This window comes from Adiantum capillus-veneris, chromosome 4 (assembly GCF_014529385.1).
Source record: "Adiantum capillus-veneris isolate H3 chromosome 4, ASM1452938v2, whole genome shotgun sequence".
NCBI lineage: Eukaryota > Viridiplantae > Streptophyta > Polypodiopsida > Polypodiales > Pteridaceae > Adiantum > Adiantum capillus-veneris.
The window spans coordinates 116412135-116437030 of NC_140934.1; the positions used below are offsets into that span (position 1 = coordinate 116412135).

Sequence of the window (24896 nt, forward strand, 5' to 3'; positions counted from 1 at the left end):
GTTCCAAAAAAAAAAAAAAGAACTTAATATTTCTCACCATCTAAATTTATTCATATGATTATTTACATGTCAAATTTCGCTATGAGCATTACTCTTATTTATTTTTGTTTAGTTATTTAAAGAATTTACACGAAGACCCGAATTTACGAAAATACATATGACAGTCCGAATGACCCCCATCGTCAATCCCATTTGAAAACGCCCGTGCCAAATAGTGCGGTGGGAGTGCGTTGGACACTTGCACTGGAGCTCAAGAGTTCCACAACTCCACAAAGGCCTTAGCCTTAAGGCATGTAGGCCAAAAAGAAGAAGCCTTTGAGGAGTGCATTGGGCACCTTGAACTTTAGCACATTGTCCTTGAATTTTGGGTTTTAATAGAGAGAGTGGAACTTTGAGTACATTGTATTTGACTTTGGAGAGAGAGAGAGAGAGAGCACATGAGACGATGGAAGGTGCGTTCGTTGACATTAGGAACGCAGCTCACCGATCGCTTGTTTGCGCACGTGTTGCGAAACGTTGCGGTCGTTGTTGATATTCGCTGCTGGCAAACTGTGCTCAGGTTAAAAGATGATGCAGTGAGCTCCACATCAACCCGCTGTAGCTTTTGCAAGTCGGCAGGTCACTCAAAATCATTCCCACCTCACGAACGTAGGAAAAACGCTTGAGAACGTGATGAAAGAGAGGAGCTCCATTACGTTAACGTCGTTCAATATCCGATGCTTCAAGGATAGGGACATGGCGAAGCCTATTGAAGTGGAGGACACTTTTTGGCCGAACGCATAACCATGTGCGCACCATAAGAGAGCACCTTGTTACTTCGTTAGCATAGTGACAATTTTGAGATCCCTCCCCTCTCATTCACCCACGTGGCAAAGCTTTTCGGCGCTAAAAAAAACAAAGCTTTTCGACGCTAAAAAAACGAAGTCCTGCCAAAAGCTGCGCCGTCAAAAGCTACGCGTAACGAAGTAATAAAAACAGCTACGTCGATCTTCTCCACAGCTACATCGCAGGATTCACAACAGATCGTTGTCGGTTCACAGTTCGCAGCCTCACAGCTTCAGGTTCTCTCTCTCTCTCTCTCTCTCCACATGTGATCCTGTGATAAATTGCAAAACCTCTGTAGCTTCTGCCATCAACCACAGCCCGCTCCGCTCTCCACAACATCAACAACAACAAGTTGGAGCTGGAGGGGAAGGAAGCTCTCCTCCATACCATACTCTTCTCCATAGGTATTGGAGACATCGTGTCGCAGCTGAGACTCTCTCTGCATCCTCACCTCCTCCTCACTTTCGTCCCCACGGGCCGCTTCAAAGACACACCTGTGACCATCAATGATATCAGCATCGACCTCGAGTAACATTCCCATATAAGGGGCTCTCTCTCTCTCTCTCTCTCTCTCTCTCTCTCTCTCTCACACACACACACACACACAGCCATTTCCACCCCTCGCAGTGCCCACGACGCTTTGCGCTCCTCGCAGTGCCCTACGCTGACCTCACAAAGGCCTCCTCATTGTCACTTCTAATATCTGCCCCATGCCTTCGAGATGCAAGCCTGTTGTCATGCCCTCCACTCGATAACCCATCTGCTATTGCCATTGCAGAGGAATAGGGCTGCAGAGTCCAGACATAAGGCTAAATACATAGACAACTTGCTGTTACAGCTTCATCAGTGAACGTAGCATCAGAGGGGAGCTTGGCATTGAGGCAAAAATAAGTGTGGTACGATTTACAAGAGAGTTTAGCTCGGCGACTGCAGCGTCGACCTCGTTATTAAGACTGTGACTGTGTAGAAGGCCATAGAAAGGGAATGAGACACGGGACCAAGTCGAATTCGCTGGCTGAATGGTTTGTAGAGTTTGCTTCAAAGCTTGCAGACTTATGGCAATACCTGATGCCTCTTCACCGAGGCGTGTGCATTTTCGAGTTTCTCGTCTAGCAGTTTTTGCACCCAGTTTGCATAGTGTCATACTTTCTCAAGCTTCTGTGAACAGCTGAGAGCCGTTCATGGTTCTGCGGTAAGCACACTAGAGAGTTAGATTTGGTTTCGTAAGCAATGTCAAGATGCTCAAAAGCCGGTAAGGGGATTGGGATGACAAAGAGGCTCTATAAATCAAGGTGTCACAGAGCTAGTCCGGGCCTGAAATAAAACACACGACACATCAAGGTGCCACAGAGCTAGATTTCGTTTCATAAACAATGTCAAGATGCTCAAAAGCCGGTAAGGGGATTGGGATGACAAAGAGGCTCTACAAATCAAGGTGTCACAGAGCTAGTCCAGGCCTGCAACTCGACAAAGAGCAATCTGCTTCTTGCGTTCTTGAGTTCGGGCCTGCAACTCGACAAAGAGCAATACTCTCGAAATATACTTCTTGCGCTCTTGTTCTAGAGTAGCCATGAACATGCAAGTGTAGGTGATTATCATTGTGGATACGTAGGAGCTCTAAGGGGCTCAACTGGGTGACAATGCATTGTTGGCTTTTCCAATCAGACCTTGCGCAATTTATTGTCCCCCTGTGCACTATTCATCTCTCGAAAATTCAATGCTCCAGGGTTTGTGGCGATGATGCAGGGTGTGGTAGTAGCGTTGGTGCCATACGATCTACTGCATGTTTTCGGTAGGAGTAGTTGGAGGACCTTGAGGGCCATGGAGTACACAGATAGCGTTAGCAGACCAAGGCTAGTCACAGCGCACAACACTACTAGCAAATCCCTCTTATCAGCTCTAATTGTTTGCTTGGTGATTCCTCGTTTCACAATGCTGCCAATTGTCCTGTAGATCTTCATTACTTGCTAGTGCATCTTGCATGGATAACTAATTTGATGTTTTCAGACCATGTCCACCTTGTGCGATGTCTAGGAGGGGAGAGTTATTATGCACGGGTAGGGGGTGTCCATGCTGAGGATAAAGGGGTCTCACTAGCAATTGTAGCAGCTATGTGTGTATGTCCACCTTCAATTACCTTACTCAGCTCATTTCTGCAGGCGCAACTACTTATGGCCTAACTCTACCGTGTTTCAATGCAGACAGATCAAGCGACACTTGGACACAACTCCTCTACATTTGCAACAGCGACATATTCCAACGTGCGGTGAGTACAAAGTGCCACATTTTAATCTTGAACGCTGAGGACACAGTAAAAAGGAACACACCAAAATTGCATGCTGCCGTGGGAATGGCACGTTCCCTCGTATTATAAAAATTGGGGAGGACTGTGCAAACTCCCCCGTGCAGGGACACCAGCACGTTTTCTTTTTTTTCTATAACATAAGAGATAAAGAACACATACAAATAATGAGATTAACGATCGGTGAGTACAAAGTGCCACATTTTAATCTTGAATGCTGAGGACACAGTAAAAAGGAACACACCGAAAATTGCATGCTACCGTGGGAATGGCACGTTCCCTCGTATTATAAAAATTGGGGAGGACTGTGCAAACTCCCCCGTGCAGAGACACCGGCACGTTTTCTTTTTTTTCTATAACATAAGAGATAAAGAACACATACAAATAATGAAATTACTCTCAGAACCTTAAACATTGTGCTATTACTTTTCTAACGCTTTGTACTTATTCTTTGCAAGGGACATTCAAGAAATCACTACCGCTTGCCTCTTCTCAGTCTGAAATCCCACAACAGTGCAATCCAGCACCAGGTACATAGTTGTTTCAAACGCTTGAACTATCCGTTGCTTAGCCGTGACTAGTAACTAAATATCACAAGGTTCTGATTGCATTGAACCATTAATATTGAGTCCGACTGAAGCCTTCAATGGACCATCACCCAAAGCGTAGGATACACCTTAGCAGATCGAAAGCGAGACATCGCACTTCAATCAAGAAGAAGGCTAGATTTCTACCATGCTCACAATCATGGATTGATATCGTCAATTTAGTACACCGATGGAGTTCAGAAATAGCAAGTACATTCAGACCTTTAAGCATATGCTTTGTTTGTGGTGTAGTTTTCATCCAAAGAAGTGCCTCTTTTCATTGTACTCGAGCTCCAGACGAGACATCGGTTGCAATGTTTGCTAGCAGTCTACTGGTATCCAGCTTAGAGGCTACACAAGTAGAAACACAATGGGTGTAGTGCTCCGCTTGTGAGAACTCAAGTACACGTCGCAGATATTGTGTGCCGTTACTTCCAGACTACACAAGAAGAATACTGAACGGAAATCAGCTTCACATACAGCTACTGAGCGTCATTGACATATCTATCAACGCCATCTCAACAATGACAACAATTGCACGTGGTACACTAGACAGACGTTCAATATTAAATAACCCTCTGCTATCATGGAGTAAAGAGCATAGAACAACCTTCACAGAGCAAGACCTAGCTACATCACAAGTGGCAGACATACTTGCATTCAATCTTGAGAACAACTTCGTACTACAGAAGTACATGTCGATGGCTGAACGACTGAATAAGAAGCTTGGCCTCTGCATACTAAGTCAAGATAGTGTGAGCAACATCGTTCAGCACCAACAAGACAATACACCGTTTGCACTGATGGCGCAGCTTGACACGAGTTTGATGTTCGGTATCATCGAAAACATCGTTGAACCAGCCAGGAGAAGAGCGTTCACTGCTAGCGATACTTACGAATTTGCTTCTCTGCAGCTCCGTGGCCGTCAACAATTGCTTGAGAGAACAGTTACTTTCAAACCCAACGGCATGCCTGCCGCATCAAGCTCCGTGAACGACATCACAATAGAGACGACAGCGTTTCCATTCCTATTCCCTTTCGGGAAAGGCCAATATGATGGTAAAATCAACTTCAATATATATGTAAAGATACGTGCATCAACTCTATTCTCTGTTTACACCCTGTACAAGCCATACCTACTCATAATGTACCAACTAAAGCAGGCTCTTATGCTGGCTAACAATACACACACGAGCTTGTTGCAAAGGGACATCGACAACTACAAGAAGGCCAATCGTACAGCAACTGACGAGGATACTGTGAGACATGTGCTTCGGTACAGCACCCCTTCCAGCATGCCAGGCTCCTGCTCGTGGCACCGCAAGAACCTAAAGGACTTGATAGCAATGGTGGACGAATGGGGAATGCCTGATTTCTTCTTGACTTTCACTGCCGATGAGGTGATAGACACAAGATGGCCTGAGATTGACACGATCGAGCTAATTGCACGTCATTTGAACGCCTCCTTCACTTGGACAGACTGCCCAGTCGAATGCGCCCTCACCTTCCACACTAAATTCCAAATGCTTATGTCCAAATATATTCTTGCGAAAGGTGTGTTGGGCCGTGTGCAACACCACTTGGTTAGATATGAGGTCCAAAATAGAGGATCACTGCATACTCATGTCATACTGTGGATGCATGAAGAAGACAAAGAGCAACTATCTGCTGAGATAACTGCATACATCCCGCCAGAAACTAGCACTGTGGTTTTGCCAGAAGTGAGGTGCCTCCGACAACTCGTGCTCAGGAAACAACTTCACAAGTGCCGTACAAGTTGTTACCACGGTCAAAGAGATGGAGTATGTAAACACGGTTTTCCATTTCATGCGCAGCCAAATCCAAACCCAGTCTTCAACGAACAAAATCACAGATGGCAATACTTCAGGCCCCGGTATGAAGACAGAAATGTCGTATCGTACCACCCTACACTGCTTCTGCTATGGGGTGCACATATGAATATACAGCGGGTCACCAATTCATCCTTGTCCTACTACCTCCTGAAGTATGCACTCAAAACTGAACCAATGGGCCATCTCAACATCCGCTCAGAAGATGCAGAGCGCATAGGCCTAGGTGGCCTTGACACTGTGAAATTGAAGCTGATCTCAGTCTCTTTACTGTCGAAGCCTATCGAAGCAGAAGTGGCATTAAATTGTTTGCAAATCCCAATCATTTCAAATAGTGACACTGTCCAATACGTCGACACATCACCCCTGGCACTACGACAATGAATCATTTCTCACAACAATGATGTCGTGCTGCACCCAGTCGATCTATACTGCGCACGACCACAAAGTCTGGAGAATCTTATGTTCTACGACTTCCACAAGAATTACACAGTGACGAAGGGAAAAAAAGTATTTCAGAGGCGAACACCTACGGCCAATCGCTGGAGCGGCAACACCGACTGGTCCGTTTCACAGACTTCCACCCAGGGCATCATCCGGAGGCTTTCTTTTACAACGTGCTGCTAAAGAGCATTATCTTCAGAAACGAATCCCAGTTGCTCTCACCGGAGAACACGTCCAGGTCATACTATCTTGAGTGCAAACTTAGAAATTTGATACTGACAGATGAGGACCTTGAGATGTACATCACTGAGTATACACAAAGAAATATGCTCACTACAGATCAAACACACCAATTTCACAACATGATACTACAGAAGACATCCTCAACAAAGGCTGCCTCAATTCAATCTCCAGATGTGCAAACAGACTACGAGCAACAGGACACGACTTCTCATATCTCTGCCCTTCTAAACGAGCTTCAAAACGTCCAGAACGCGTCACTGACATCTGAACAAGCAGAGATCTACAAGAAGCTCACAGCAGCAAAGGGTGGTCTGCATGTGATCACAGGCACTCCTGGCAGTGGCAAAAGCTTCCTCATAAGATATATCACAAGCCAACTCATAATGCAAGGGAAAACTGTCACACTCACTGCTTCGACTGGTGCAGCAGCCACGAGGTTAAGCAGCATCGCAACAACTGTCCATTACCAATTCAAGATACCAGTGCGCACACAACGGTATCCCCTGTCAATCTTCGAAACTGATGACAGATACGTCAGTATCAAAGAAGCAGACACGATTATCATCGACGAGATTTCTATGTTGACAAAGCAAACTTTTGATCTCATAGTACGACAAATTGTGAATGTCACCAACGGCACACTGCTAGACCCATTCAAAGATAAAAGCATCTTCTTGTTCGGTGATTTGGCACAGTTGCCGCCGGTATGCAGGCATCAAAGTGATCATTGCTACTCATGCCACATCACAAGCTCCACTTATTGGTCCACTACTACTACATACATTATGTCTTGCTCAGTGCGCCATGCAAAAGATATCTCTTTCATAGAGTTCCTCAATACAATAAGAGTCTGGCTCCCCACAAAGAAAGAGATCCACGATGCGCTCGGTGACCGCATCATAACGCAGGATCAAATAGAGCAACACATGGATAGGAATATGACAATCATTTTCACACACAAGAGTGACGTTCGATATTATAATAACCTTCTCTTGGAACACTTCCATCGGCATAGTCACATCATCCAAATCGGCCTCAAGAAAAATGCACACAACGTTCCTGAGCTCCAACCATGCCTTGAAGATCCCGACTTCCACGCAATTGACAGAATAGCAGAAGGAGCAAAGGCATTGATAACAGAGAACATAGACTTAACAATTGGAGTAGCCAATGGATCACTATGTCGCATAGACGAAATCCTCCAAGATGAAGAAGGAGGCGTCAAAGCAATCAAAGTCACACTCGACACATCTAAACAGGAACTTACACTTCAACGGTCAAAGCATACAAGACGGACATTCAATGGGCACTGGTACCATAAATCCACATTCCCACTAGCTCTCGCCTACGCTATGACTGGACACAAGTCCCAAGGCGCAACAATCAACTCCAACGTCTTGCTCATTGTAAAAAGAAGTTTTCGCCCCTGGCCTTCTATACGTGATGCTATCACGCGTCACTGAGCGAACCCGGCTACATTTACTAGAGCTACCTACGCCAGAGATGTTCACACCATCTAGATTTTTGAACTTCTAGCCGGGAATGTTTCCTACGCCCTCTTCAGTATCAATTCCTCTTTCTATTAAACAGATGAAATCGCCTTGTAACTGCCTTCTATATAAAGCAGCAATTTTTGTTTAACTGCTTGTCTTCTCTTCTGTGGACTTCTAATGTTCAATATGTTGCACTGCTGAGACACCTTCCTTATCACCCCTGTTGACTCTGATCCACCTTTTGTAAATTTACTGCTCTACCCTTTTTCACTTCATTCATTTGTGTTTAAACGTTTGTCGACTCTTATGCTTCAGAAACACTGCAAGAGGTCATCAAAATAAAAAAATTTACGTGCAGGAAACTGAATCAAACAATGGATCACAACACGGTACATTTTGCACGCTTCTCTGACCTTGCATCTGCCTGTGTATACACATGCAAATCAATCACTCATCTTACTGTGCAGCTCTTCAAGCAGTACACGAACAACGCAAAGGAAACACAACCAGCGATACAACCTAAGAGATTTTACCTCACGCGACTAAGCAGATGAGATTGGCAAACTCAGCAGGCGAGAAACCCCATGCGTATATTGAGGGGTTCCATACTTTTCAAGAGCGTCGCAACTTCATGAATAAGTGCGACGCAAGATATAAAGCTCTAGACCAAACGATGGCCACACCAAGCACAGACAGAATGACAACAAGTACTATTAGAAAAGAAAAATATAATGCCTTCTAGGTGTCGTGCTAACCAGCTTGCTCCTACATCCTGCAAGTCTCATGAAGCAAATACTTGAAGAGCTTGACATCCAGTACGAGGATGATGAGAGTATGTTGCGTAATGTTGAAGCACAACAACTCCTCGACACAAAAACTGAAGGAGTTACACTGTACACGATGGAGCAGCTACGGTTTGGTTACAACATTGATTTGGCTGAACTTTCACAAGCTACTCAAGATAACTGTGCTGCTATCTTGACAAACTTCATGACTTCGGCAAACCACACGCACGATGCAACTAACCCACCTATCACAATTGAGAAGGTAGCATGGCACTACAGTAAACACAAGGCAGTAAATTACGGACAACTAGCCTCCCCATACGAGCCAGTTGCGACAGACCAAGGCAAGTATGGATAACAAGTATCACTAGCTTCCATTCATTTCTCCGTAGCACCGGCATTTTTTCATTTACCTAACCAATCTACATGGACTGCAGATTCAGGCACTCATCAACAACCAAAGACAAGCATCGGCCTTCCACCCCAGAAAAAGCAGCGTCGCGGTAAGAATACATAGTCTACAGTATACGCTGCACGAAAAATGGTAGGAGATATATCGGAGTTACAAATAACGTCCATAAACGCGTTGGCCAGCACAAGCGCAATCCTCCGAGGAGAATGCAAGCGGACATGCAGGCATACAGTCCTTTCGATGACAATTTTGAAATTAACACTTTAGCAACCAGTACCAACATACATAAAGCTAGAAACTTAGAACATTTCTATATTGAACAACACAAGACAACAACTGCATTAGGTTATAACGTTTGTTCTGGACATCCACCAAGGTTGAGAAAATATTATTTTTAAAAAAAAACCAAAAAGGTATAGCTATGAACTTCTGCCATCTTCATTTCATTGTTTTGTTCACTGTCTTTGCCACATAACGTTGGTCATTGGCTGCAATAATGTCTTTTTTATTTTCATTCAAACTATGGCAGACATGACAACTTATCAACTTCTTTGATTGAAATGCTTTTTCTTTTCAATTTAGAATGGGTAGGCCGATTCCAGTTGATCTGATTGAGCAGCAGCAGTCAGAATTTCAGACTGCAATGTACATGTTGCAATACTGTCTTTACCCACATTTGCAAGAGCGAGTGCTCAGACACTACATGCATAAATGGAGTGAGTTCATTTTATGGCCACTTCAGCCACCTACCCCATGGCATCCACATTACATCACTTGGAATACACTCGGTCGACAAATCACCATCGACATCGCCGTGCTAGCTGGTTGCTCCACAAAACACCATTGTATGTTGTTCGTTCAGATTGCGGACGTGCTCGGCCTACTCGAGACTATAGAATTAAATTACTCTAATGTGATCCCCAGCCACCTTCAGTCAGCTAAACAATTCGTTTCGCGCTATTTTTCTATCAATCAGTTTCCCACACGGACAAGTCTGAAGAGCATCTTACCGATATAGTCCTTCTCTTCTCCACAGAAGATTTGTCCATTTCATTGTAAAGAAATCATTGCATGCTACATTCAAAGTCCTGTTCTTAATTCCTCAACTTTTTGGCATACTATTTTTATCAAATCGTTTCAGTCACTTACACTCACTTGACGTAAGAAGATTTATGCAAAACAAATTTTCATTCCTACAATCTTCTTTACAGATATATACTCCTGTTCACTGCTTGCTCTCTCTATTTGCAATCGCCTTGAAGGATTGTACTTGTATACCAGTTTGTTATCCACTTCCGGTTATACAGGCTGACGAAGCACTCTAGTTAGGCTGACGTAGCACTCTAGTTAGCACTACTGGGCATATAAAGGGACAGAGGGAGTTCCAGCCGGTGTACAGTCCAAGCACCCTTCAAATTTTCTAAGTCTAAGGTATGATATATTTTTCTTCTCTTTGATCTATAGTCTCCTCTTCTTCTTCTCTCTTCCTTCCAAACGCGAAAGGGACAGAGGGAGTTCCAGCCGGTGTACAGTCCAAGCACCCTTCAAATTTTCTAAGTCTAAGGTATGATATATTTTTCTTCTCTTTGATCTATAGTCTCCTCTTCTTCTTCTCTCTTCCTTCCAAACGCGAAAGGTAGTGCCAACGTGTGTCTGGTACACAGCGAGAGGCGGGCGCACGTGGGATTTGAACCTTTCGTGAAAAGCAGGCACAGTCTAGAGAGAGAGAGAGAGAGAGAGAGAGAAGCAGCAGCAGCAGCATCGCAAGCAATGGAGAAGGGGATCGATGTGGAGCAGGGGCAAGTGGGCGTAGGTGTGGGCGTTTTGCTGCAGAAGCAAGCAGGAGGGCAGCAGGTGCTGGTGGGTCGCTGCCGGACTTCCTTTGGGAACGCTAAATACTGCATTCCCGGCGGCCATCTTGAGTTCGGTGTACCTCTCTCTCTCTCTCTCTCTCTCTGTTTTCTGGCTTACCCATTTGGGCATCTTTTGGGCGTTCTGAGGTATTTTCAAGTGATAGAAATCGGCTCCTTTTTGTTGCAAATTCAAGAGACCACAAAATTGTGTGTGTGTGTGTGTGTGTGTGTGTGTGTGTGTGTGAGAGAGAGAAAGAGAGAGATCACTATGCTTCCTCACCTTACCATTCTCTACTCGGATAAGATAAGCAGTCTATGGTGGCTGCTTCTGGTGCAATACTTTATCCGTTTATTGTGCCACCGTAATCATACCGATTTTTCTTACTTACAGGCGAGTCTTGGGAGGAATGTGCAGCACGGGAGATTTCCGAAGAGACGGGCCTGGCTATCCGTAACATTCGTCTTGCAGGTGTTACTAATTCAATTTTGTTGAATGAGCCACGGCCAGGGCATTATGTCACAATCTTCATGCGAGCAGAGCTTTGTGACCCATCACAAGAACCTCAAAACTGCGAACCTGATAAGTGTGATGGTTGGCAATGGGTAGAGTGGCCGGTGATTCCTCAACCAGTCTTTGAACCTCTTCAAAATTTCATCAACACTGGTTACAAGCTAGAATAAACATACTGCCATATCACCGGATGCGCGTTTCATATCAAAAAACGAAAATTTGTGGCCGAGAATGTTCTTGAGGCGTTTCGTATGCTCTTCTACTCCCAACTTCTATATAATTTGACTGTTGGAATTCTTTGCTGTGAAAGCTTGGGTTGTGGTTATACAATGTAAGCAAAATCTTTGCAAGCAGCATGATCTCTGTAACCATTCCCCCTTGGTCTTTTAATAAGGTTAATGATCTGTCATTGATGATCTAATTTTCTTTCCTTCTGGAAAATCTATTCTTTTCATTGGGTTGTAAGAGCATCAACAATGAGCTGCGGTGGCATGTTCTCACTTGCTAACGCTGTTAGCTATTAATATGGTTGAATGTCTGATATAAATGCGACTAGTGACACAAACCATGCACAAACAAAGATTACACATGAATAAGCGAAGTACGCACTCATATAAAGCAATCACAGGTGATATGCCTACAGCCTTGCATGTAACCAAGATGGGAGAAGTGTCACTATAGCGCTCTCTCAAGCTCAACTTCAAAATACCTCAACAGATTCATTGCCAATAGTGAAGGGCTAAATTTTTAGAAGGTGCACTTCAACCCACTACTACTGAAGAGCCTCAAAAACTCTTATGTGGCATGCACACCTGTGTAAATGGATAAACTCGTTTGTAGTACTGTGAAGACAACTTTTGACCTTGTACCATGAGTATTATAGGCAGTGTTCGAGAAAAAACTTTATCCCATGTACAAATCGATGTAAGCCCATCCTTAAATGGATATTTTGCGATTTGACTATATTTATACTATCTTCTTGCAAAATCCAAGCAGAATTTTACATTTTCAATCTCCTCTCAACTGGCTGTCTATTTGGCTCAATGTTGAGCTGAGAGACACTTTTCCTCATCACTAACTATAGGATAAGTCCTAATGCTGTCTCTACTTTTCCGACGATTTGCTACAATGTCAATGAGCCTCGCATTGCATTAAGCTTAGAGAGCTCCAGCGGCAAAACCAATCGCTCAAAAGAACCATGCCCTTAGCAGAACTCTTTGTCTCATAGTAGTAATGCTTCTCTCTCTCTCTTTCTCTCTCTCTCTCTCTCTCTCTCTCTCTCTCTCCAAGGATATGCGAGCATGCAATTACACGTACTTGCTTGTTCGGATTTGTCCAACTTGGATATATCAAGATTGTGCAAGGAAGTTAACTCATCACAACACTTCATACAAACTTCTATGTATCAAATTGGACATTTTTGAATTTGTCAACCATAAACAATAGGACAGAGTTACGATCAGCACAAGCTTCCTTTTCCACTGCGCTTTAAGGTGTCACTAAATTGAAGTAAGAGTTGAACCCACACATCACCACTCCTCATGACTGTTCAAATCTCCAAAGCTTCTTTCATTTGGATAACACCGAGCGCAAGAGAGAACCCAAAGACATGAACTCGCAATCTGGATATTCCGTAACGCACACAATCGAAAAGCCAATTCTCGGCTGCAAGCAGCATATGACGGTGACCATTTTTCATTGAAAGAATATAACTCAGAAAAACCCCAGGTCGAACTCAAAAATGGGCTGGATTTAAGATAGCAGTACCTACCTGTCAACTCCTTATCTAATATCCAGCCAAAAAAAACTTGAAAGGAGACCGACATTGCAGCATTTCTGCAGAAGACGAATATGATTACTTCTGATCGAAGTGCCTTGTTTTTCGGCCATCAATGATTATGGCAACTACTTCTCAGTCCAGTATGCTTCTGGCGATTCAGATAGGAAGCTACATGCAACAAATCGCATCAAACAAGTTAGCATGTCCTATTCTACTTCAGTTTGTAGCCACTTTTTAGGAATGTTTGAAGGGGCTCAAACACTGGTTCTGGGATTGACGGCCATTCTACCCACTCCCAGCCATGGCATTTATCAGATTCAAGGTTCTCAGGCTCTTGTGTCGGGTCCAAGAGCTCTCCTTGCATGAAGATAGTAACATAATGGCAAGGCCTCCTTTCTTTCAACATGACAGTGTTGGTAACACCTGCGAACTGGACGTTATGGATGATCAGACCGGTCTCTTCTAAAACCTCTCGAGCCGCACATTCCTCCCAAGTCTCTCCTGTAACCAATTAATCAAGTTGTCAAGACCAAAAGTTGATCAAAGTGAACCATCATAAAACCTCTCAAAACTTAATGCAGCCCGACTCTCAGGGATGTTGATAATCCAACCATTCATGCAATGCTTAGCTCAGACCTCAGGCGAATTTGTTTGATGTGTTTGGTGCATAACTAGAAGTTAGTGCATCTTTTTTGCCTTAAAACTTCCACATGTGTAGGTTGCACTTACAAAATGTTCCTCTAACTACATGGATTCCCAATAACGTACTATTGCAAATTGCAGTGCTTCCAAACAAAGGCCTAGAGTCATTACAAGAGCCAATCTTTAGCATGAACAATAAAAGAAAGCTCAAGTTTTTATATTGTGGGCGCCCAAGTTTGCCTTACACTCAACAACTAATCAACAAACATATTCTGAGCTGTGTTTAACGCCACCATGTAGAAGTGTAAAAATTGTTCACACCCAATAAAATTGACTTAATACGATTGAAGACGTGTATCAACTATCCCTAACATCAGACATTGGCAAGCTGGTTAGCAGTCTACGTGAACCAGATAGCACAATGTAAGTCAGAACTATGACCAAAAACACGATCAAGGTCAATTAATCTCATGCCAGAGAAACAGCCAGCAGACGGCGTGAACCAGATAGCATAATATAAGTCAGAACTATGACCAGCAAAGACAATCAACATCGATTAACTCTCATGCCATAGAGCCAGATTCATTGAAGGTCAATGAAACCGGCCTGTTCAATCCAAAAAGGGCGGTAGACTTTACTTTAAACCTTGATTTAGCTTTCACCCATTATTAGTCGTCTATTTTACCTGTACTTTCAAGACACAACAAAGGGGAGAGGGATACAGGCTGCTAGATTGCACCTGTATGAGTAGACGGACACCAGATTGGCCCCTAACTTAGGCGCCCCTTTCGGTATTTCTTTATTGTTCAAAAGAGGGAATAAACGCTGTGGTTCCCTACAAGCTGCCCCGCACAAACTCGGCTGAATTTCCACTGTTCCAGCCTGTTTTCGGCAGCATAACTGTACTAGAACCCTTCACGGTCAGTATTCCCACGCATTGAATGACTTTCCCGACGCATACGGGCACTTTGCAAAACCTGGCGAGAATCTGCAGCACGCTGAATTCTCTGTTTTCAGCCCTGAAAATGCGCCAGATCGCCTGTACAGCGGTCCCCTTGCGTCCCCGAACCTCCTGGGGGTATTAGGGTCCGTTTAGGGCCAAAACCCTAAACCTGCAAAAATACACAGCAGGCTGTAATTCACTGTTTCGGGCTCCGTTCTGCGTGCCGGTCGCATCCCTAGCAAGTCCTCGAGCTCCCGCACCTGTAGGGCTACTTGCCCTTTGAATCGGACGAGATTTCTGGCGTGAAACCTCTCCGAATTCACCTGTACCTGCGGGGGGATTAGCCGCTAGCTAATCCAGTACCTGTGCAAGAGGCTCTTGCCTCGGCAATCGCGCATGAACCCACACAACTGTACATTGGTCAAATGAAGAGCCCACTAGAGGGGCATAACATACTGCCAAAGGGGAGAGAGAGGGCAGTGCGTAGCGTGCAGGGCATCACTCCTGGCACCGCACTGTGCATAAGAGGGAAAGCAAGCACTCCATAGCTCTTAACCTGTGACAGAGACTTGCAAAATGAGCCTCCCAGCTATAAATCACGTTTTTGCCTTCTCTATAAGTAGTAAACTGGCCTCAGAGTGCCAAGTGTCACTCATTTGTGCATTTTCCCGCTTTAGACCCTCGGGTCTAAAAATATCTCACCTGCAGCCTCTGTTGACTTGGCCACAGAGTAACAAAATGATCCCCATGTCAAACTGCACGTAATGACGCGAAGACATTTTCAGGTCCCAAAATAGCAGTTCCCTAAATTTTAGGAGATGCTGCCATTATATCTTTCTAGGTCATCCGACCCTCTTTGTACACTGTGGCCACATCCAAAACTGAAATGTAGCCTCTGTAGCAAAGGATTCCACTTTGGCTAGTCAATGACCCCACTTGGCTAACCATAGTCCTTGTCCAACCTTAGTGCTCTCTTGCCCTCAGGCCTGGACTCCCTCTGGACAGTTCCACACTAGCTATGCAATGCAGGGCAGTTAGATTTCCCGAGGGGTGTTTCCAAAAAGTGAAAGTAAATAGATAATAAGAAAGAAATCAACAAAAAGGATAGATAGTAGTCACACGCTGGTGACATACCCCCCTCTTGAAATCTCAAACGTCCTCGTTTGCATCTATGTCGTCCATGCTTACTGTCAACACTGATGTATTCAACACCTGTCGACACATATACGACACATACATGCTCATTGTCAACCCTGGTGTATTCAACACCTCGTCGACTCATGTATTGCCTGCGTGTGAACCCTGTCCCAATGACATAGTGGTAGCTTCGCACTCTGCCATTGTTTTGAGTCACTAACTTTCCAATGACAAAATGGTAGCTGCACATTTTGCCACTGTCTTATAGTACACGTTGGATCCCGTAACACTTTCGAGCATATCCAAACCGACAGTTTAAGAATGCAGTTACACATGTACTCTTCAATAGAAGCAATCATTGTATCCTTGACAAACTGACAAGAAATACTCACTTCTATAGCACTAACCAAACTTTTGGACATTCCATAAGAGCAATTGCCAAACTGACAATCTGTACAGCTCTAACATTCATGTAACAGGTATTTCATTTGAGCTCACTTTAAATACCATGTACATCATTTGTTTCAGAAGCCATTGTCACACTGACAATCCATGTAGCTTTGAAACTCAAGGGGTCAAGGTAGGTTGCAAATCGAAGGCTTCCAGGTAAAGTGATAACACAGTTGGTGACTCTGCAAGTTCACCTTCTTCCATCCACTTAGCATCCATTGGTGGATAGTTTCTGAACTTTACCAAGTAACGCCTAGCAACCTTGCCTTTCACTTTCCTTTCTTTGTGTGCCAAAATCTGTTCAGGGACCAAGATTTCGTCAAGTTCCTCGACTTCCGGCTGATCTTCAGCTGGAATAGCTTCTGGCACATCACCCACATAGGGTCTGAGAAGACTCACATGAAACGCATTGTGAATCTTCCAACTGTCAGGCAATTTCAGCCTATATGCAACATCACTGATTATGTCGCACACTTGAAAAGGCCCATAGTAACGCATGCTGAGCTTTGGAAACAGTCTTTCCTTGCCCTTCATCTTCTTTAACCTTGCCTTTTCAAAGCGTAAAAGCACCCAATCACCAAGTGAATATACTACTTCACGACGGTGACGATCAGCTGCTTTCTTTTGCTTTGCCTGAGTCCTTTCTAAGGCCACTTTGACCTTCTTGTACATTTCATCCATGTCTTGAACATACTTATCTGCTTCAAATATCTTGTCCTTTGTATGCAGTATGGGAGGAACTTTCTTGCCACCTTCAACTATCTCAAAAGGTGCCTTGCCAGTTGATGAATGCACTGTATTATTGTATGCATACTCCACCAATGGCAAATACTGCTCCCACTTTCCTTTATGCTCTGACACATAGCACTTCAGCAGATCTAGGACAGTAGAATTTGCCTCTTCTGACTGCCCATCTGTTTGAGGATGAAATGACGAAGAGAATTTGAGCGTGGTACCCATATTCTCAAACAAGCCTTTCCAGAACAAACTAGTCATGCGTGGATCACGGTCGCTAATAATCGACTGTGGCATGCCATGATACTTGAAAATATTGCTCATAAACAAGCGTGCCATCTGATCTGGCTTTATCTTCTTCCTGACAGGAATAAAATGAGCCTGTTTGCTGAATCTGCAAATAATGGTCCAAATACCATCATTTCCTGTCTGCGTTCTTGGAAGATCAAAGATAAAATCCATAGCAATACTTTCCCATGGTTTATCTGGAATAGGTAGTGGTTGCAATAACCCTGGTGCCTTTTGCCTGTCAAACTTGACCTTTTGGCATATTAGGCATTCTCGCACAAAGGCATCCACATCCCTTCTCAATGTAGGCCAATAGAAGAATGTCTCAACCGCTTTAACTGTAGCATCAATACCACGATGCCCTGCATACGGTGGGACATGACTCTCTTCCATAACTTTGCGTCGCAATGGCTTTGTGACACACAATCTGCCATGCATCATCATGAACCCGTCTTTAAGAAGATAGTGTTCATGACGTTGTCCATCCATTAGTTGCTCGAAGACCCTTGCAAAATCTTCATCAGTCTGTGGTGGTCTTGAGGACTCACCCACTTCATGTGTCTGTTGACCCTGTGAAGAGGAAACCTCTTCAGTCACATCATCTGGTCTGTCAGCCATAATTACAATTCCCTGTGTCTGGTCTATGATCCCTGTGTCTTCAAGCCCAAAACTGCCCAAGGCTCACTTCTATGGGAAAAAGTGATTTAATCCCGTCGATGGAACCATGAAACCGGCCTGTTCAATCCAAAAAGGGCGGTAGACTTTACTTTAAACCTTGATTTAGCTTTCACCCATTATTAGTCGTCTATTTTACCTGTACTTTCAAGACACAACAAAGGGGAGAGGGATACAGGCTGCTAGATTGCACCTGTATGAGTAGACGGACACCAGATTGGCCCCTAACTTAGGCGCCCCTTTCGGTATTTCTTTATTGTTCAAAAGAGGGAATAAACGCTGTGGTTCCCTACAAGCTGCCCCGCACAAACTCGGCTGAATTTCCACTGTTCCAGCCTGTTTTCGGCAGCATAACTGTACTAGAACCCTTCACGGTCAGTATTCCCACGCATTGAATGACTTTCCCGACGCATACGGGCACTTTGCAAAACCTGGCGAGAATCTGCAGCACGCTGAATTCTCTGTTTTCAGCCCTGAAAATGCGCCAGATCGCCTGTACAGCGGTCCCCTTGCGTCCCCGAACCTCCTGGGGGTATTAGGGTCCGTTTAGGGCCAAAACCCTAAACCTGCAAAAATACACAGCAGGCTGTAATTCACTGTTTCGGGCTCCGTTCTGCGTGCCGGTCGCATCCCTAGCAAGTCCTCGAGCTCCCGCACCTGTAGGGCTACTTGCCCTTTGAATCGGACGAGATTTCTGGCGTGAAACCTCTCCGAATTCACCTGTACCTGCGGGGGGATTAGCCGCTAGCTAATCCAGTACCTGTGCAAGAGGCTCTTGCCTCGGCAATCGCGCATGAACCCACACAACTGTACATTGGTCAAATGAAGAGCCCACTAGAGGGGCATAACATACTGCCAAAGGGGAGAGAGAGGGCAGTGCGTAGCGTGCAGGGCATCACTCCTGGCACCGCACTGTGCATAAGAGGGAAAGCAAGCACTCCATAGCTCTTAACCTGTGACAGAGACTTGCAAAATGAGCCTCCCAGCTATAAATCACGTTTTTGCCTTCTCTATAAGTAGTAAACTGGCCTCAGAGTGCCAAGTGTCACTCATTTGTGCATTTTCCCGCTTTAGACCCTCGAGTCTAAAAATATCTCACCTGCAGCCTCTGTTGACTTGGCCACAGAGTAACAAAATGATCCCCATGTCAAACTGCACGTAATGACGCGAAGACATTTTCAGGTCCCAAAATAGCAGTTCCCTAAATTTTAGGAGATGCTGCCATTATATCTTTCTAGGTCATCCGACCCTCTTTGTACACTGTGGCCACATCCAAAACTGAAATGTAGCCTCTGTAGCAAAGGATTCCACTTTGGCTAGTCAATGACCCCACTTGGCTAACCATAGTCCTTGTCCAACCTTAGTGCTCTCTTGCCCTCAGGCCTGGACTCCCTCTGGACAGTTCCACACTAGCTATGCAATGCAGGGCAGTTAGATTTCCCGAGGGGTGTTTCCAAAAAGTGAAAGTAAATAGATAATAAGAAAGAAATCAACAAAAAGGATAGATAGTAGTCACACGCTGGTGACAGTCAAAATCCTGCACCTCCAGCAGATGCAGAGTTCGTTCTTCCTCCATATAGCAGAGAAGGTTTGAGTGTGTAAAAGCATCAACTCAAACCCGTTATCTCCTCTTTAGACAATTTTGAGGCGAAATTCTACCGAGTCCTTCCACCCTGAAGCATCCAAAGGAGACCCATGCTCAAAACGTGGTTGACAATTAGTGTATTTGGCTGAGCAACAAAAGCAGAAGATCAGATTGCTTTAGAGGCTTTGCACAACTACTTGAGTTCTCTTAATCCTCCTATTACCCCTGCTATCCCTCAACAAAATTCTCTTCTCTTCCTCTTGCCCTTTCACATAATCCCCTTATTACCTCTTCTTGTCAGAGCTTTGCAGATATTTCTCAGTTCCTGGGACTCGGGATGTCACAAACTGCTACATGTCAAGCCACTGAAGAACGGAGCCACTGTGCAGATCCCGGCTGAGCAGCCTAACCCTAAGTATGCGCAGGCAAAGAAGAAGAAGTTCCTACCAACTTATGGGACCCGTCCGATGGGGCCCAAGTGACACAAGAGAATAAAATAAAGCAGGACCCACACACACAACACAAAGACTTGCACAGAAACTAATGACGTGGCAGTTGTACGGACAGCCCGATTTTGAGACTCCTGACGTGACAGCCTGTACGGATTTCCGTGATTTGTGCTGGCTGATTTTCAGCGCCAGCTTTTTGGCCAGTTGCTTTTGAGTTTGAAGCTTTTCATTGTAACTACCGGCTTGTACTGTGTTGATGCAATATAAAGAAATACCGAAAGGGGCGCCAAGGTTTGGGGCCAATACTCTCTGGGGTGGAATTCCGCCCGTAACAAACTTGGACACTCCAAGTCAAGATTCTACCGCAACACAGCAAAGATTCACTTCAAAACAGTTCACAGTTTACAATTGATTCGACACGCCCCGGCAGAGTTCCGTGCCTAGAGATATTGGCTCCAAAGACTGGCGCCCCTTTTGGTATTTCTTTTCGTATTAATCTGCAACTCAAAGTACAAGGAGTGGGAGGGGTCTCACTCTCAGACTCTGCGTCCAGGTGCTCTGAGAAGTGGGAGCCCAACCACCTATTTATTGGTTTACAAGGGATGCCAAAAGCAAAGCCCCAAAAGCTTCAAAATCAAAAGCTTCATCAACTTAAAAATGGGGAGGTTTATCCAAAAGCCCTCCCAAAAAGCTTTCGTAAAATTTCAGCCTGCTTTTTCCGTACAACTGCCGTACAGTCCAGCGCAAAAAGTGGAATTCTGTACAGCCAACCACGTCAGCTTTGTCAACGGGATTTGTGGCGCGAAATCCGGAAATGCCACGTCAGCATTGCTACGGGTTTCTGCCAACCGGGGAGTGTGCGTGTGTCCTCTGCTGCCCCCTTGTCTAGGGCCACGACACGTCATCAGTTTGTGACATACCCCCCTCTTGAAAGCATTGTAATCGCCCTCGATTACGCATGCAAAACAAACAGAGGCTATAAACTATCTTCGCAAACACGAACTCTTAGTACCGACACACTAGGAACACACATCTAGCACATGTACCAATCGACAGTCACATCACAAGACATCACTTGACATCAAAGGACATCACATGACAAATCACATTCAAAACTTCATTCGGATCTCAGACCATGATTAATCGGCAACGTATTTAGCAATCGCATCTAGATCCACTCGAGACCTCATAGATGCCCGATTAACTAATCCTTATTGCAACCATGTCTATCGAGATCTTTCAGACCGAAATGTTGTAGTCATTTCGTCTATCAGTTCGTGCACTTATCTTTTTTTTCGAGAGAAAGATCCTTCTATTAGTTACTGAAACTGCCCATAGGGCTACAACCACCTCAAGAGAGCGCTACAACAACCATGGTGGGAGACTCTCCCAATGAAAAAACCAGCATATGTACAATGGGGCTAAATCAAGAAATGGGGGGAGGGAAAAGCCACACAGGTGGTCGGTAATGCCATCGGAGTAAACCCTGGACCATGGTGTAGAAAGGCCCAGGACGCCAGAGTCGAAGAAAAGCCTCTCTACGCTCCCGCATGCGGTCGGAGCTGCCCCGTAGTCCCTCGAACTGTCCTCTGAGAGTGTGGATCAGCTCTAGCCAGAAGTCACGAACAACTCTGTTGGTGGCACGGGGCGAGCCTCAAAGATGCGGAAGCAGCAGGCCCGCCAGATGAACCAGAGTGACAGGCCACTGATGAGCTCCCAACACTCCTCTCTCTCACTGCACCACTCCTGTGGAGTAAGCTCTGTAGCAGGTTGGAGTGTAGGTCGCCCCTCCTGCATCACTATCATCCTACTGGTGGAAGATAGCTCAGACTGAAGTGCCGGGCCTGAGAGGGTGGACCAAGCCGCTAGTCCCCAAGTGTATTGTCGAGCCGTGGAGAGAGCACCCATGAGCCGAAGAACTCGTAGCCACACCTGTTGGGCCGAGGGATAGTCCCAAAGACAGTGATGCTGACTCTCCACAAGGTGGTCACAAGCTACACATGCGACCGAGAGACCACTATGCACTAGCCAGCTCCCGACTGCTGTAGCTCTGTGTGCGACCAGCCACCACTGAAACAAGGTGACTCGCCTCGGTTGTCTGGAGTCCCACAGCCTCTCCCAAAAAACTGCCAAGAACTCAGTTGTGAGCCCCTCCTCTTGCCAATGAGGTGCTGCAGCGGGGCGGGCCTCTCTCTCTGCTGCTAGTATATGACGTCCGAGTCGAAAGTGTACTGAAAGAACAGGACTCCTGGGTGGTCTGCAGAAGAGAAAGGATCCCTCCATAGCCACTCACCAGGATCCCACTGTACTCGTGCCACTGGACAACACTCCCAAGCCCACAGCCTCCAGTGTCCAGTCTCACGAACTGCTGGGTCAAGGTCTATGACAACGGTCCTCCCACAGATGCCCACTACTCGGATCCTCTGAAAACAGCACTTTGCTACCTGCGGAGCCTCTACTGCAACTCGCTGAAGACATCCCCCACCCTGAAGCTCGAAGAAAAGAGCTGGGACAGTCTCTGAGCAGGCCCTGACTGAGATGAGAACCTCCAATCGTGTGAAGGCTCCCATCCACCGGGGTGCTTCTGGCTCGCGATGGGTGTGAGCCACTCAACTGGAACTGACTCTGAGATGTCCTGGCACATGCTCTGCACCCCTCTCATGCCCTGAAACTGAAGGCCCTGGACCTCCTCTGACAAACCTGTGAACTCTAGCCAATCACCTAAAGAGCGCGCTGGACCTGCTGCCATGGGACCCCAGGAAACATGAGGCCGACTACCAACCAAGTGGCCTCTCTCAGTGCTAACCATGGGGTTCCAGACGAGGGGCTGCCGTAGGCGCTCCTCCATGCACGTAGGCTGTCTCTGCTCCAGGCCACGCCGCAAGTGCTCCCAAGATCGAAGCAGACTCACAGCGAAGCAGTCCTCCAATCTCCTGCTCAAACCAACTCTGCGCATCTCTGTAAAGATCCATTTGGTCGAAGGCTGCCAAGGGCCTCCTGCCTGAGGCACCCTAGCACGTAGCCGCTGTAGCAAGAACTCCTTCCAAGGCTCCTCACTTGGAAGAAGTCTTCTGACGATGAACTTCCCAAGAAGGGCTCTGCTCTGCTGTGCTGGATCAATGATCCCAAGCCCTCCCTGTGAACAAGGAAGAGTGATGACCTGCCAAGCCACCTTGGCTCGGGCTATCTGAGTGTCACGTCCTGACCAAAGGAAGTTCCTGATCAGCCTCTCTACTTGGCTGATACAAGAACTCAAGAAGATCCAGCAGGAAGTGATGTACCACATAGTCGCCAACAACACCTGGTTGGCAACTACTACTCTGCTAGCCAAAGAAAGTCGCGCTGAGCTCCAGTGTAACAACTTTCTCATGATAGACAGGAGAAGGGGAGCAATCTGTTGCTCGGGAGACAAGTCCAGACCAACCTAACAGCCCAATACCGAACTGCAGTCCCTGGGGGGATCCACCTGAAACCCTCTCCTGGCATCCAATCTGGCTTAGGAGCACTACCAACCGAGAAAGCCACTGTCTTTCTCCAGTTGATCAATGCGTCCGATGCACAACAGAAGGTCTCCAGAGCCTGCTCACACCTGGGAGTAATCCGCATCTGAGCGTCCTCTAGATAGGCGTGACTACGAGTGCCTGGCCCAAGCCCAAGCAGAGCGAGCCGTACGTAAAGCAACCTCCTCTGTCCAGGAGTCCTCATGAATGTATACATAGCATGGCAAGCACTGTGTATCGGCAAAGCAGTAAACCACAATGTGTCTACATCCTGCTGAATCTGGAGGTGTCACCGCAAACTTGGCCAATGGCCACAAAGTCTGGAGCAAATCTAACTCCTAGTTCTCCCATGTGGTGAGAGAACTCTAGCACCTGTGTGTGGAACCATCCCAACACTGAGTCGAGAGTCCACTATGCCTGGTCTCTGCCGCAAAGGGGGAAGGAGAAGCCAACTACCGAGTCCAAGGCCTCTGTCCCCCTAGCGGCAAGGAACAGAACATGGATCCTGAAGCAAGCTGCCTCATGGTTTGCTGAGGGGTCGCCGAGAAAACGAGTAAAGCCGTAGTCTAAGAAGTCCCAGGAAAGGCTGTCCCTCTCTCGCTAAGCGACTCGTGGCAAAGGCGCTGCCAAGAGATCTCCTAGCCGCAGGAGAAGGCCCTGCCCCCTGGGTCGAATGTGGAACTGTAGTAGGAGGGGGGGGAGAAGGAGATGGGGGGAGCTGGAGAAGAGGGGCGGGAAGGAGCGACAGAGGTAGAAGGGCAGGGGGAAGAGGCGGCGGGAAAGGAAGATGGAGGGAACTCTGGGGGGGAGGGGCTGTCGAGGGTGAAGCTGGGGAAGGGGCTGGGGCAGGGACCTCGTCTTGCTCTAGAGGACCAAAACGGTTCCCCGTGGGAACCCACTGCTGCTGAGTAGGTGCCTGAGGACCACTCTGAGTGCCAGTCTGACACTGTGGCTCCTGTCGACATCTACCACGGACCTGCTGCCATCCCTCCTCCACTGGAGCCCGAGGCTCAGAGGGTGGCTTTGCCTGTGTGCGTTGTGTCTCTGGCTGTGTCTGCTCGCCAGTCCTTGCAGGCTGGGGCTGAGACTGTGGTGTAGGTCGAGGCCTCCTCCGTGGACAGGCCTTCGCTAGATGGCCAATCTGTCGACAAATGAAGCATTGGTTCGGGAGGCCCGAATACTCCACACTCTGTCTGAACCAACCCCCACTCACCCGAGGCAGAAGGATAACCTTCGGGAGTGTGTGAGTGTCTCTGACCAAAACGCGAACTGAGGGAATGCCAGCCGCCTTGGCAACTACTGAGGCTGCCGTGCGAGGTGTCTCCAGGACAGTCCCAATAGCTGAGCCTATCCTGGACAGAAGTGGTAAGGACTCCCTCCGCAAACCCGGAAAGCAGACAGAGATGG

General features: G+C 46.3%; 2 protein-coding genes across 2 annotated transcripts in view; one reads left to right on the forward strand and one right to left on the reverse strand.

The window, feature by feature from the left end:
- The first annotated feature begins 437 nt into the window (after positions 1-437).
- Positions 438-11735, forward strand: LOC147459859 (uncharacterized). Its single transcript, XM_086511641.1, has 5 exons — positions 438-575; positions 1000-1061; positions 3027-3091; positions 3586-3657; positions 11186-11735. The coding sequence occupies exons 1-5, from the start codon at positions 438-440 to the stop codon at positions 11473-11475; spliced, it is 627 nt and encodes a 208-aa protein (XP_086367767.1). The 3' UTR covers positions 11476-11735.
- A 989-nt stretch (positions 11736-12724) lies between these two features.
- Positions 12725-24896, reverse strand: part of NUDX1 (nudix hydrolase 1) — a 33921-nt gene continuing 21749 nt past the window's right edge. The window contains exons 2-4 of the mRNA XM_086511051.1: positions 13301-13586; positions 13077-13141; positions 12725-12970 (exon numbers count right to left, since the gene is read on the reverse strand). Coding sequence (XP_086367177.1) covers positions 12855-12970; positions 13077-13141; positions 13301-13586 — 467 coding nt within the window. The 3' untranslated portion in view covers positions 12725-12854. The remainder of the gene's footprint in view (positions 12971-13076; positions 13142-13300; positions 13587-24896) is intronic.

Bases quoted from the DNA above. Each gene is read 5' to 3' on its own strand.
- LOC147459859 (XM_086511641.1), top strand. From the start codon at position 438: ATGAGACGATGGAAGGTGCGTTCGTTGACATTAGGAACGCAGCTCACC. The intron at 576-999 runs GTGAGCTCCACA...TCTTCTCCACAG, and splicing joins TCAGGTTAAAAGATGATGCA to CTACATCGCAGGATTCACAA. The intron at 1,062-3,026 runs GTTCTCTCTCTC...GTTTCAATGCAG, and splicing joins TCGCAGCCTCACAGCTTCAG to ACAGATCAAGCGACACTTGG.